At 32.1% G+C, this 12,941-nt stretch overlaps 7 protein-coding genes across 7 annotated transcripts, besides 1 other annotated feature; 4 read left to right on the top strand and 3 right to left on the bottom strand.

Moving 5' to 3' along the window:
* Positions 1–856: 856 nt before the first annotated feature.
* TVAGG3_0516140 (zinc ion binding) lies at positions 857–2,993 on the bottom strand (the record flags this gene model as incomplete). The annotated part of the gene is made up of 1 exon (XM_001320616.1): positions 906–2,963. The coding sequence occupies one exon, from the start codon at positions 2,961–2,963 to the stop codon at positions 906–908; it is 2,058 nt and encodes a 685-aa protein (XP_001320651.1).
* Positions 2,994–4,558: 1,565 nt separating this feature from the next.
* TVAGG3_0516150 (uncharacterized protein) lies at positions 4,559–5,014 on the bottom strand (the record flags this gene model as incomplete). Its single annotated transcript, XM_001320615.1, has 1 exon — positions 4,559–5,014. The coding sequence occupies one exon, from the start codon at positions 5,012–5,014 to the stop codon at positions 4,559–4,561; it is 456 nt and encodes a 151-aa protein (XP_001320650.1).
* Positions 5,015–5,049: 35 nt separating this feature from the next.
* Positions 5,050–5,979, top strand: TVAGG3_0516160 (cysteine S-palmitoyltransferase protein; the record flags this gene model as incomplete). The annotated part of the gene is made up of 1 exon (XM_001320614.1): positions 5,050–5,979. The coding sequence occupies one exon, from the start codon at positions 5,050–5,052 to the stop codon at positions 5,977–5,979; it is 930 nt and encodes a 309-aa protein (XP_001320649.1).
* Positions 5,980–6,396: 417 nt separating this feature from the next.
* On the top strand, positions 6,397–8,127 carry TVAGG3_0516170 (secretion of lysosomal enzymes; the record flags this gene model as incomplete). Its single annotated transcript, XM_001320613.1, has 1 exon — positions 6,397–8,079. The coding sequence occupies one exon, from the start codon at positions 6,397–6,399 to the stop codon at positions 8,077–8,079; it is 1,683 nt and encodes a 560-aa protein (XP_001320648.1).
* A 415-nt stretch (positions 8,128–8,542) lies between these two features.
* On the top strand, positions 8,543–9,490 carry TVAGG3_0516180 (uncharacterized protein; the record flags this gene model as incomplete). Its single annotated transcript, XM_001320612.1, has 1 exon — positions 8,617–9,432. One exon carries the CDS (start codon positions 8,617–8,619, stop codon positions 9,430–9,432), a length of 816 nt encoding a protein of 271 aa, XP_001320647.1.
* Positions 9,491–9,685: 195 nt separating this feature from the next.
* Positions 9,686–10,775: a mobile genetic element.
* On the bottom strand, positions 10,774–11,313 carry TVAGG3_0516200 (uncharacterized protein; the record flags this gene model as incomplete). The annotated part of the gene is made up of 1 exon (XM_001320611.1): positions 10,774–11,313. The coding sequence occupies one exon, from the start codon at positions 11,311–11,313 to the stop codon at positions 10,774–10,776; it is 540 nt and encodes a 179-aa protein (XP_001320646.1).
* Positions 11,314–11,369: 56 nt separating this feature from the next.
* On the top strand, positions 11,370–12,710 carry TVAGG3_0516210 (uncharacterized protein; the record flags this gene model as incomplete). Its single annotated transcript, XM_001320610.1, has 1 exon — positions 11,370–12,710. One exon carries the CDS (start codon positions 11,370–11,372, stop codon positions 12,708–12,710), a length of 1,341 nt encoding a protein of 446 aa, XP_001320645.1.
* Between the last annotated feature and the right edge of the window lie 231 nt (positions 12,711–12,941).

Genomic DNA, 12,941 nt, shown 5'->3' on the forward strand with positions numbered 1-12,941 from the left:
GAATCAACCGAACTCCTTATTTTACATGGTATAAATATCAATGAAAAAGATAATGATGGACAAACCGCTCTTCATGCCGCAGCATCTAATTATTCTAAAGAAATAACTGGACTTCTTATTTCTCATGGTATAAATATCAATGAAAAAGATGAAAGAGGAAAAACTGCTCTTCATACTGCAATATGGAAATATAATGATGAAATAGCTGAACTTCTTATTTCACATGGTGCAAATATCAATGAAAAAGATAATGATGGAAAAACTGCTCTTCATTTTGCAGCATATTATGAATGTCCAAGAATAATCAAAATTCTTATTTCACATGGTATAAATATCAATGAAAAAGATAATGATGGGAAAACTGCTCTTGATGTTGCAGCATGTAATATTAAATCTCTTATTTCACATGATGTAAATATTAATGAACAAAAAAATAATGATGGAAAAACTTATCTTTCTTTTTCTGATCTTTTCGAAGATTAATTTCATTAGAAATAATAATAAAAAAAGATAATTCTTAATTCCCATTGATTCTAAATATAAAACATTTTTTTCCCCTATATATTATCTCGGGACGACCTTTAAATTGAACGATCGATTTAAAGCAAGTTTTCATTCAATTCATATTCTATCTTTTCACTGTTTTAAAAATAAGTGAAGTTGAAGATTAACTTTCCTTTATAAAAACCGCCTCCTAAAAAAACGAGGAAGAGGAAGAATGAAGAATGAATAAATATTCTTACAATTATTCTTATTTATTGTTTTTATTGTATTATAAACACTAAATGTAGGCCTGGTAGAATTGAGGGCGTGGTGGAAATTTAAGCGTGATAAGAAAGACGTTTTCTAACAAGAAGATCATAAAAAAGTGATTTTTATTTAAATTTAACATTACAATATAAATTTTATTTTTGGAAGAAACCCCAAACTTCAACAACATCAGCCTTGAATTTTTCCGCACCTGCCAAGTATGTCTTAGCCTCTTTCGAACCCTCAGGGAATCCAGCCGTGTAAGAGTTCTCTATTTCTGACGAACAAGTAACGAAATCATTCGAAAGGAAAATGTCTTTTCCTCCGAAAGAAATGTAGTCGTAGTCAGCTTTGAGGTAACAAGCATCTTCACTTCTAGCTCTGAATGGCAAGAAAGCGTCATGTGTTAGTGAGAAAACAAAAGTAGAAGTTCCGTCACCAAATGGTTTTCCTTCTTTGTTCCATTTCGATGCAGCGAAACCTCCGAAAACATGAGCACCATTTTTAATAAGAACAATTGTTACTCCGATGTTATCTATTCTCTGGTGCATTCTAGAAATAGACTTTCCATCTCTCTCAGTTGAGAACAGGATGTGTGGCTCAGGAGTTGTCTTGAAAGGAAGGCACAAATAGAGATTCCTTGCTTCTTCATCATTTGTCAAAATTGACGAACTATTAAATGGTTTAAATGGCAATTCCCAACCAACTTTTTTAGCTCTTCTTGCAGCCATTGTTGACAATCTTGCTCTGTGAGCGTGTCTCGCTGAAGAAGGAACAGTTTCTGTGTATGAAGGAGCTGTTTCCGTGGCTGATTGTGTCTCTGTATATGTTTCTGTTGTTGAATTAACAGTTTGACGGACATTTTTCTCTTCGAAATCCAAATCTCTCTTTTTAATTCCTTCAGGGAGTTCAGTTAATTGTCTTGGCTTGATGTCCAATGATCCAACAACAGCGAGATCACCTTGAACCCATAAATCAGATGGCAAATCATCATCATTTTTGAGTTCTGTTCTTGTGATTGTTTGATGTTGTTGAAGTGCTTGAATAAACGTAGCTGGATTGGACAAGTCTCTGTGTGTCTCTATGAATGCAGCGTTCTCTTCTAATTCATCGAGTTTGCGCTGTAATTCAACTTGGTTACTTCTGATTCTCAAAGCTTTTTCTCCGGCTTTTTGCTTCAAATTTTCAATGGCTTCTCGAGCGAGTTTCATAATTGTCTGCTCAAGGTTTTTAGTGTTCTCGGCAACGTCTTTGAGGCGCTGGTCTGCATCAGCAAGCTTTCTTTTGATCAATCTACGACGACGGTTGTAATCTCTATCGTTTTCATTTGAATACAAAAGTGCTTGGTGGTAAGCGTCTTTTATAGGGACTAATTCGTGTTTTGCGGCTGCTCCTTGGGAATGGTTGCCTGCAAGCTTGCATTGGAAGCAAACAGGGAGTCCGCATTCAAGACAAATGTGTTCGACGCGATTCTTCGGATGGAATGGACAACATTCCATTGATGTAATGGCATCTGAGTATGGTATGCGTTCGTGTGATTGTAGAACAGGATTGTGGCCATGAGCGTCTTCATCGCATTGATTACATAACTTTACTTTGCAGTTAGCACAGTAAACATCGGCTTCACGCTTGTGGCAGAGATCACAAAGTGAACTTGTCTCTGCAACTTTCTCTAAATCTTTTCCTCCAGTGATTTTGATTACATGAAGTGTTCTAATTTGATTTGGATTGAAAATATAGTATTCGTGTTGCTTTGGATTCGTGCATATTGATTGGAAGCCATCTAAAATTGCGTCACCTGTCGGTATTGATGTATCGAATGAATAATCTTGTAATTCTGCTGCAACGTGCTGCCAATTTTGTGGCATTCCGAGTGCAACAAGACAATGAATAAGAGTTATTTCTTCTGCTGCTCTGTCTGGAAGTAAAATGCGGTCAACATTGAGTTTAAATCCTTTTCTTGGATTAACTCTAACACCACGCGTAACAATATCTGATAAAGGTTGCATTAATGAATCAAGGGGCATGAAAACATGAACAATATTCTTATCTTCCAAGCTTTCACAGAATTCTGCAAAAGAATTTGCTGCACTTACCGATGCTGCATCTAAACATTCAATAATTTTAAGACGTGGCGCATCGAGCTGCTTCTGAATAAGGTATTTAACATACTGAAAATCTTGAGAATAAATATCAAGAGGTGGTAAGCTCATTTTTTTTCTCTTTTTAACGCATGACGTTACATAACCGATAAAAAGAAAAAGAAAAATCAAATCAAGAAAAAATATTCATAACATTACATTTAAAAAATGAATATTTTGTTCGAAATTTCTTTACATTTTAATTTTCATCTCTGAAGCAAGGTATTGAATCAGTATTTAGGGTTGGAAATTGCACCAATTAATCGGTAATAATCAGCTTAATATTATATTTAATAATGAGTTAAAAATTCCTTTATATTTGATAAATATTTTTCACGAACTAAAAATTTAGACTTCTTTATGAGTTAATTCAATTTTCATTCAATTTTTTGTATGTTTCTATTAGCACCATAATTATTTTCCAAAAGAAAGTTGGAAAATTTATTAAACTAATATTGGGTCTTTAAACCAATATTTTAGGGGCCAATTAAAAAAAATGTGTGATTACGAGGGCTTCAAGGCTATAATTAAAGGCTTCGATCGAGATCGTCTTGAGCGTGATAATGGCTCAAAGTTCAAATTATATGAATTTGGTGAATTTTTCGACATTGCTCCCAATTTAGATGATTTAACAAAAAAAGTTAAACTTGTGGTGGATAATAAGTCTATCAATCTATCCGATGACAATAAACGATTAAAAGATTTCATTAAGTCCAAATTTAAAGTGGAAATTAACTTTTCGCCTGAAAATCAATTTTATTCAGGAACAAGGAGGTATATTTATGATTTGATTTCACATGTTGCGGATGAAGAACAACTTAAGGAGAAACTTCGACCATTTAGTCATATCATAAAATTTTAAATTCAAGCAACTCATAGTACTACAGTTTCTCATTAACTAACTTAGTTGAACAAAATGCCGTACACTAATCATTACAAGTAAGTTTTGCTTTCAGTAAAGATATATCATAAAAAAATTGTTTTTATTCAATAAACCTATATTATTTTTTTAAATTCAATTTGTTTTTATATGAAATTGAGTAATTATGAAGAAAATATTTAAGAATTACAAGATATCTAAATCGATTCAACTGTTTGTAATATTCAGAAGTGCTGAAAGTCTGTATTTAAATGAAACTTAGCAGCAGTAGTAATAATTTGGAATGTTTTTCATCATAAGTCTGAATTATTTAACATTAGATTGCGTGATAAGCTAAAACCCACATTTTACTCATTATTTACTTAATATATTCTAGAACATAGCAGAATCTCACTAACATGAATTGGATTACAACAAAATTGATGAAATCTTTGATAAAATACTCAAAAACAATTCATCATTTGATTCGAAACAGCAAATTTTCATGAAATTGTTTGATATGAAATCTGCAAAATGGATTTTGACAATTTATAAAAAACAAATAATTAACTTGGAAAAGTTTGAAAGTTTCATTTGATGTTGCAAAGCAACTATCACAGGATCCTTCAGTCTCATAAAGAAATGGAAGAAAATAATCTATAACTGAAAGATTTATGAAAATAAACAAGATATTAAAAAAGAATAGTATTAAATTAGCAAGAATCTAAAAGTCATGCATCCCTATCAAAATCATCATTAATAGATATATTATTATGAACTTTGGCAAACCTAATATTAGAATTCTATTTTAATTTGTAGGAATGACTTCGCCAGTATGAGGAGGATCCTTTTTAATAGATACTCGACTGTATTTGATAGGAATTGTATTGAAAGCTGGCTTTAAATTCGGTGTTGGCATTAATTTGTGATCTTGGACTAAAAATTCTATAAAAGAGGACGAAACACCCCATAGAATAAATAGCCTTTTGCCTGAAGAAACTTCAATTGATGATGGAAATTCGGGAATAATTCGAAATTGGCATTCAGTAATATCCCATATTTCAGTTACACCATTTTCTTGTTTTATTAAATAATGGTTTGGCTTGCGCGATGAATAATAAATTGTACAATCTGTAATTATGTTTTTTATTCCATCAAATGTTAAAGAATCCTGTATCCTGAACCATGTGTATTCAATATCCGGATCTGGTTGACCTTTAAAGCCAAACCAGCTCCAGAACTCGCCAAAATTACTTTCCTCCATTTGATTTTGTCACTTTTTCTTCAAAATTTGGTAAAATGAATGAAAATGGGGATACAGATCAACTATTAGTACATGAATCATATACAGAAAATCTTCAAAATGATGAAATAAATGATCCTATCGATCTTAAAAACATTCCTTTGACATCTTGGAAATTTGAAGGTTGTTGCTGTTTTGTTAAGACAATGAAAATAGAGAAAACAAACAAACATTACTGTGGGTATTGGGAAATATCAGCTTGTATGCCTTCATCGGTAGTATTTTTAATATTATTTGCATATTCATCGTATTTATTTATTACTTTCCCAAGATTATCATTAATATCAAAAATAATATCATGCTTGCAAATAACTCTTATGATGATTTTGTTCTTTTGGTCATATTTTTCCGCAATGTTATCAGATCCTGGATATTTACCATATAATTGGGTAGAGACAAGAAGAACAAAGTATTCGCCTGAGGAAATACTATCCGGAACAATAACTTCTTCAGATCAATACAGATTTGCAAAGCAAAATATTCCTCCTTCTTGTTCGCTATCAAAAACAACAGGAAGATTTATCATTAGAGCAGACCACATATGTGATTGGGTTACAAATTGGATCGGTAAACGCAATCACAAACAATTTATTTTGATGAATTTTTATGGAGCACTTTACGCAATATCATTATTTGTATGGAGATTCTTTATGAATTCTGTTCCTGACCAAGCACAAGATGCCATTCAAGTTTTTTTGATGATAATTTCTGCATCTGAAGAATTTATATTTACTTTTATTTTATCATGGTCAATGATTCTAAATTTGATCGACCTTTGCGAAAATAATACAACAATCACAAAATACAAACAAATTGACACTCCAAAGTATTCTGTGATTGATTCTATGAGACAAATATGCGGAAATGGTCCTCTTATTTCATGGGTATGCCCAACAAGCGCATTTGGCGATAATATTCAGCTATAATTTAGAATTTATTTCTAATTTATGTCTTTTGAAGACAATTGTACTACTTGTTTTGTATAAATAGATAATAGAGCAATATCATAATACTTTTAACTATCTATTTACAATTTTTTCTTATTATATTTATGAATTTGTTTTTTTCTTTTGTTTTATATTAAAATACTTTCTATATCTATTCTAATTCAATGAAATATTCAGTTTATTTCAACTTAATAGCATTGGTAAATCTACATTAAAGGAATTTAAAACATTATGCTATAAAAAAAAAGATTTATATCACAATATCCGTGAGGAAAGCTCAGCTTTCGAGATATAAAAGATTTATTATATAAACAGCCCTCTGATATTTAGAAATAGTCGGAATATAATTGCTTGGTTTAGTTTGCACAATAAAAGTGACAATTTTTTTTTATATTTATGCTTTTTCAACTTTTTTTTCAGATTGCTTTCTCACTTCAAGGTAAATATCGAAATGGAGACATAGTTGTTGCTTATTTCGGTAACATTGGCTTCCCAGAGAAGCCAGCAGAAGCGGAAAGATTAAAACGGATCACAGCGTTCAGAGATTTAAATATAAACAACAAAATCCGATATTGGTCAACCACTGGTGATAAATTACTTGGAATTCATTTGAAAGACATTGGAATTCATCTGAGAGTTAACCAACCACAACAAAACGTAACAATATTTAAAAAGATATTATCGCCATTCGATGTAACATCGTTCAAATTAGCCGTTAGCTCATATTATAACTACGAAATTTTTTTGGATGATATTTTAAAATATTACGAAATTGGGAGAATGACACCAGGAGGACCTGAATTAGCAACGAGAATGGAATTCACAGTATTCCTACATGATAATTGTATCGTAGATTTCAAAGTAGAAATGTGCGAGTATCAAAGAATCGTAACGAAGATGGATTTAGACTTCCAGTACTCAGTGAGATACGAATCGATAGAAAAGTTCAATAAAACAGAGACAAAACCAAGGCAAAAGTACTTTGAAAATGAAAAATCAGTTTGCCTTAATATTGTATTAACAATTCTATTCATACTATATGTAAAGTCGCTTTACAATCAAATGATGTCTGATTTCGAACATTCAACTCAGTTAGATTTACAAGATTTGACTTTTTCAGCTGATAGAGGATGGAAGATCCTTCATGGAGATGTATTTCGGTCACCAAAGTACAGCTCATTACTATTTATGCTTGCTTCTCATGGTTTGTCGTTAGTTATTTCAGTAATTGGCACATTTGGCTATTGTATGGCCAAAGGAATACCTAGAAAGAGTGGAACACGTATACAATTATTTTTATTCTCATATATTGCTGGAAATGTCCTCTGCGGATGGTTTGCAGCTGCAATTTCTTTCTTATTTTCACAAAAGAAATGGTTGCGATTAGTTTTCGGAGCAAACATAATTCCCAATATAATATACGTAGGAATTATATGGTCTGTAAAGATATTTGCTGATGAAAGTTCTCCATTTGCACTATCTGTACCAAATATTATTGGATTGACCATATTTTACCTACTACCTTCATTCGGAGCTTGTATATTCGGCAGTATTATTGCATTAAAAGAGAGATTTGCCGATATTACTGCAAAAGAAATCGCTGTTGTGCCAAGAATCATTCCAAAACAGCCATGGTACACAACATCGTTTTTCTTATGCTTTGTATCAGCAATTATCATCGGAATAATGATGATTCCAAATCAATTTATTCTATATCAGTATCTCTGGAAGGGAAAAACCGCCGTCACTTTTTCTGATTTAACATCATGTGTTTTTTGCATTTTTATCGTCAGCGGGTGCTTGTCAATATACAATACCTTCCTCAGATTGCATAACGAGTCATATAATTGGCAATGGATCTCGTTTTTGGCTCCTTTCTCCTCATTTTTCATTATAATACTTTATTCGGTTTTCTATTTCTACTTTAAGATCGAAAACATGAGGCATGATGGATGCGTTGTCTACTTTGCGTTTACTGCTTTCTTTTCTTTAGTTTGCGGATTGAGTTGTGGCGGAATTGGAGTTTTGACATCGACAATCTTCATAAGAAGTGTATTCTCCAATAGCAAGCTCGATTAACTTTCATTTTTTGTTATTAAATATATTTTTTTATCGGATTTTAAATAATTTTTTTTTCTTATTCGAAAATCGGTACTATATTCAACATTATCATCAATACCATATGCTCACAATCCTAATTATTTGAAAATAAAAACTGTTATTTTTCAAATTTAATTAATTTCATTTTACAGCACTTAATTATATGTCAATTACTAGGTATGACCAGAGACGTCATTTACTCACATATATAACTTCTTGCCATCTTTATTTTTTTGAGAAATTAAAGTTGAAAGGTTATAATTAATCTATGGTTCGATCGAATCCACTCTACCCAGCATCTATATTAGTCAAATCCGATTTTAAACTGAAACATGTCAAAATGACATCATCGATCAAAAAATAATCCCAACCTCAAAATAACGGATTTTCATATTTGAAAAGTCAAAATAAATCACTTGATTTCGATTCCATCTCCCGATTAATTTTTTTGTGGTTTATATATTGAGAATAAATCTTGTGGCACTTTTTTTGAAAGCTCTTGTTGTGATTCAGCCCATGAACAGTGGGCAATCACAAGAAAAGCCACCTGATGATATGCCAACAGATACTGGAAGCCCATTAAAGTTTGGTTTAATGTCAGCTCCACCGCTTCCATCAGGAACAGACACTGCTGAACTTCGTACAGCTAAAGAAATGATTTTGCATCAAATTATGCCGAACAGACTTCCTCCGATAGGCGAGTCTCCTGCTTACATGAGTCATATTTGCCCAGATAAGCCCTCAGACACAGTAAGAAATCCATTAAGGAAAATCTCTCAATTTGACTTATCTCCGAACTTTTCAGATTCTTCAGATACTTCTTCAGATGTTTCCATTTCAGTTTCATCCTCAAACTCTCAGACAACTCAACATCAATCAATATCTAAGACAAGTCATCATTCAACAGTCGGACAATCTGTTTCAGAGCACCAATCCTATTCAGAATACTCAAACCCCACCGAAAAATCTCACCATTCCTATTCAGAATCTCATCATCCAACAATTTCACATTCTAATGCTCCCACACAAGATATATCCCGAACGAGCACTAGAAGGACCTCAATATATAATTCGGGCTCGGAAGAAAGCACTTATTACCAATCTACGTCCGAATATGAATACGAATCATCTTCTACAGATAAAAGAAAGATGCGGAGGATAAGTAACACCCAAACAGAGTATACATCATTATCAGAAACAGGAACTCATACAGAATCCAATTCTGTGTCTGTGAACAGCAATCCTTCAACATTTAGTAAAAAATCAAGAAGCTTACCCCAAGCAGCGACCCCGAATCCACCTCAGAAATCTCGTTGCTGCTATATTGCGTAATTTTATTTTATTATTTTTGTTTTTTATGTTATTTATATAAAATGTTATTTGTAGTTAATATATCCATCGAATTTGACTTAAATTTGCAATCAGAACAAGCATTTTTATTAGATTTTTGAATTTTTTAAATTTTCTTTGAAAATACTAATTAAAAGCAACTCATTTGAACTCCCATATCACAGTAGTATGTATAGTAAAAGAAATTAACAATTTATTTACAAATAAAAATAATATCAATTTCGGTAATTGGTTCGAGAAAGGGACAAACTATCCAGTGTCACTTTTCAAAGGAATAAAAAAAATAATAAAGATGAAATAATAACATGAAATCTTATATAAATATAATTTTATCTAAATAGATAAATGAATTAAGCAGTTTACAGTTATATATATTTAATGAGAGACAATATCTAGTTCTATGGTAGAAATGACTCTTAGACTCAAATAAGTAACACAGATAGAAAGTACTCAGTATAACAATTATATATGTACACTCAAAGTTAGTCGCTGCTAAAATCTTAACCTTGCATTTCGGGAAAATCTGACAAATGGCTCTTAGACTCAAATAAGTAACACAGATAGAAAGTACTCAGTATAACAATTATATATGTACACTCAAAGTTAGTCGCTGCTAAAATCTTAACCTTGCATTTCGGGAAAATCTGACAAATGGCTCTTAGACTCAAATAAGTAACACAGATAGAAAGTACTCAGTATAACAATTATATATGTACACTCAAAGTTAGTCGCTGCTAAAATCTTAACCTTGCATTTCGGGAAAATCTGACAAATGGCTCTTAGACTCAAATAAGTAACACAGATAGAAAGTACTCAGTATAACAATTATATATGTACACTCAAAGTTAGTCGCTGCTAAAATCTTAACCTTGCATTTCGGGAAAATCTGACAAATGGCTCTTAGACTTGTTTTGATAATTAATTCTTCAATTATATTATAATTTATAACAAATTTCCTCAAACTATCTGTATGTCATTCAATTCCCGGCCACTACATTCAATGATGGACCATTTCCTTCAAATTTTGAAATACCTTATTCAATTTGTTGTATGGAGCCCGTGATATTCAACACTATGGAGCTCCTCCAGTTTGGTATCCAAGAAGAGATAAAAGCTAGCATGGGCTACTCTCAAAAATGCTTGAAGCAATATATTCAAGTTTGCAACAAGGATCAATAGATTCAAATCTTGTTTATTGTACTTTAAAGGTACTTTTAAAAAAGAAACAATTAATGTAAAAGATTCAAATAATTTTTTATTATTATTTTATTAATTTTTTAAATAAGGTTAATAAAAAGTGACACTGGATAGTTTGTCCCACACTCAATTGGTTCTAGGGTCAACGAATTTATCTGGCTGTGCTTTAATATATTTGAGGAACAAGGAAGGATCTTCTTGCTTAATTTCGTTATTTGCTCTAATAGCAGACCCATTTGAGTATTTCAAATACCAGCAGAAGCTACCATGCCTATCATATTGTCCATCTACGTTATGAAGGCTTACATATGGTTTCTTAAATTTGGATTCTATTAATGTATCATTTTCTTTCTCCCATTCTGATGTATCAAATAAAAAAGCTCGATCACCGTGTTTTAAGTGAAGAGATGATATGATTTCATCCTTAGATGATTTTTGCTTTTTCTTTTTCGAATCATGTGACTGCTTTATTGCTGTAACTTCTGTTGAATCGACCCATTTGAATTTTGGAAGTCCTTTCTTGCTTGTATAGTAAATAAAATATTTTTCTTTATCTTCTTCCTTTTTTTTCTCAACAATTTGTTCAACTTTGATCGTTTTGCCGCTTCTAGGAGACTTCCAACTTATTGTGCCTTTGAAATCGCTATCAATTTGGGAAGTTTCCATTGTTAAAAAAATAAAAGGGGATAAAATTTTTATCCTGGTACCCTAAAATTTTTGAAATGATCAACACATCCATAACATCATTAGCATTAACCTCGATTTCCAGATCTCCATTCTTTTTTCAGTCAAAATCCGCACAGATTCAGTGTTTTTCACTTCATAATTCAAAGTTAACAAGATTTTATAATTCATTTCTCAGATCTGAGCAAATTTCCGCAACACTAACTAAATCATCATTTCAAAAATTCCTCAACCCACCTCTTCATATCAACTCTGTTCGCGTTTCTCAAAAGATTTTTACAACATTTCAAGATTTTAACGATGATACTAAGATGAACATTGTTTCATGCGTTTTTTCTGATTGTAAGAACGAAGAAGATGGGTATGGAGGTGCAGTTTATTTCAATTCCACTTCCGGAAAAATTACTTTCACAAAATGCGGATTTAACAACTGCTACGCAAAGATTAACTCAGGTGCTTTTTATATTTTCTCGAAATCTTACTCAATTAAGTCTACTTGTGTACAAAAATCTTATGCTGGAGTTAGCGCAATGGCATTCACCATTGAAAGCGAGCATTCAAATAACGATGATCCATCGGGAAAGAATCCTCGATATTTGACTTACAGTACATTTTATAATATTGGACCGTCAAATCTCGGAAATGAGCAATCATTATACGTATTTTCAGATACCATGTCCTTTATGGAAAACTGTAATTTTAGCCAATCTAAGCTAATTTCAGCAGATGGAACACTAGGTTGCGAAGATATGCTTATCTTGGATATAGAGTATTGTAGCTTTGAAAATAATAGTGGACCTGGACTGATATCCCTATTTCAGGTCGAAACACAAACAGATATCTCTTTTTGCAACATAATAAATAATGATGCAACAGAAAAAGGTACTTTGGTATCATTTATCGGCTGTACAACACTAGTTATTAACCATACTGCTCTTTCTGGCAACAAATTTGGAAATTTCATAAATTCAGATGATACAGATAAAATTGTTTTCTTAGATTGCCATTTAGACATTGCAAAGAAAGAGATCAAACGAAATGCATCAGCTGTATTCTTCAAAGGATGCAATTTCAGAATGGATAAAGTAAATACTCTGCAAATTAGCGCTGCAGACATTTCTCAATGCTACTACATGCTGAGGACACAAACGTTCTCCCCGTCTATGCCATTCTCGCCAACTGCTTCTCTTCCTCCGCCTTCAAGATCTCTTTCGCCGTCGGCGCCTTTCACACCATCAAGAGAGTGGTATCCGAAATCGTTGTCGATCCAGAAATATGTCCTATTAGTGTTGATTATCATATCTTTACCTGCAATTTTGATTTTTGCAAAATTAACTACAAAAGGATTTGGAAGAAAGCCAATAGCTGCTCTCAAATAAAACATGTTATTAATAGAGTTTTTTTGATAATATAATTATTTTTTTTTCAAAAAATTTAATGTTTGATGATAATGAAACATTAATAATCAGAATTCATCACATATACTTCTCAGAACAAATGACGATAAAATTTTGGAAAAAATTCAGAGAGTTTGAATGAGCTCATATCTTAGAATGAATATATATATATTAATTTTGCCAAAGGTGGATACGCTTGCCCGAAGGGCAAAC

Source organism: Trichomonas vaginalis, chromosome II (genome assembly GCF_026262505.1).
Source record: "Trichomonas vaginalis G3 chromosome II, whole genome shotgun sequence".
NCBI classification, from domain to species: domain Eukaryota; phylum Parabasalia; order Trichomonadida; family Trichomonadidae; genus Trichomonas; species Trichomonas vaginalis.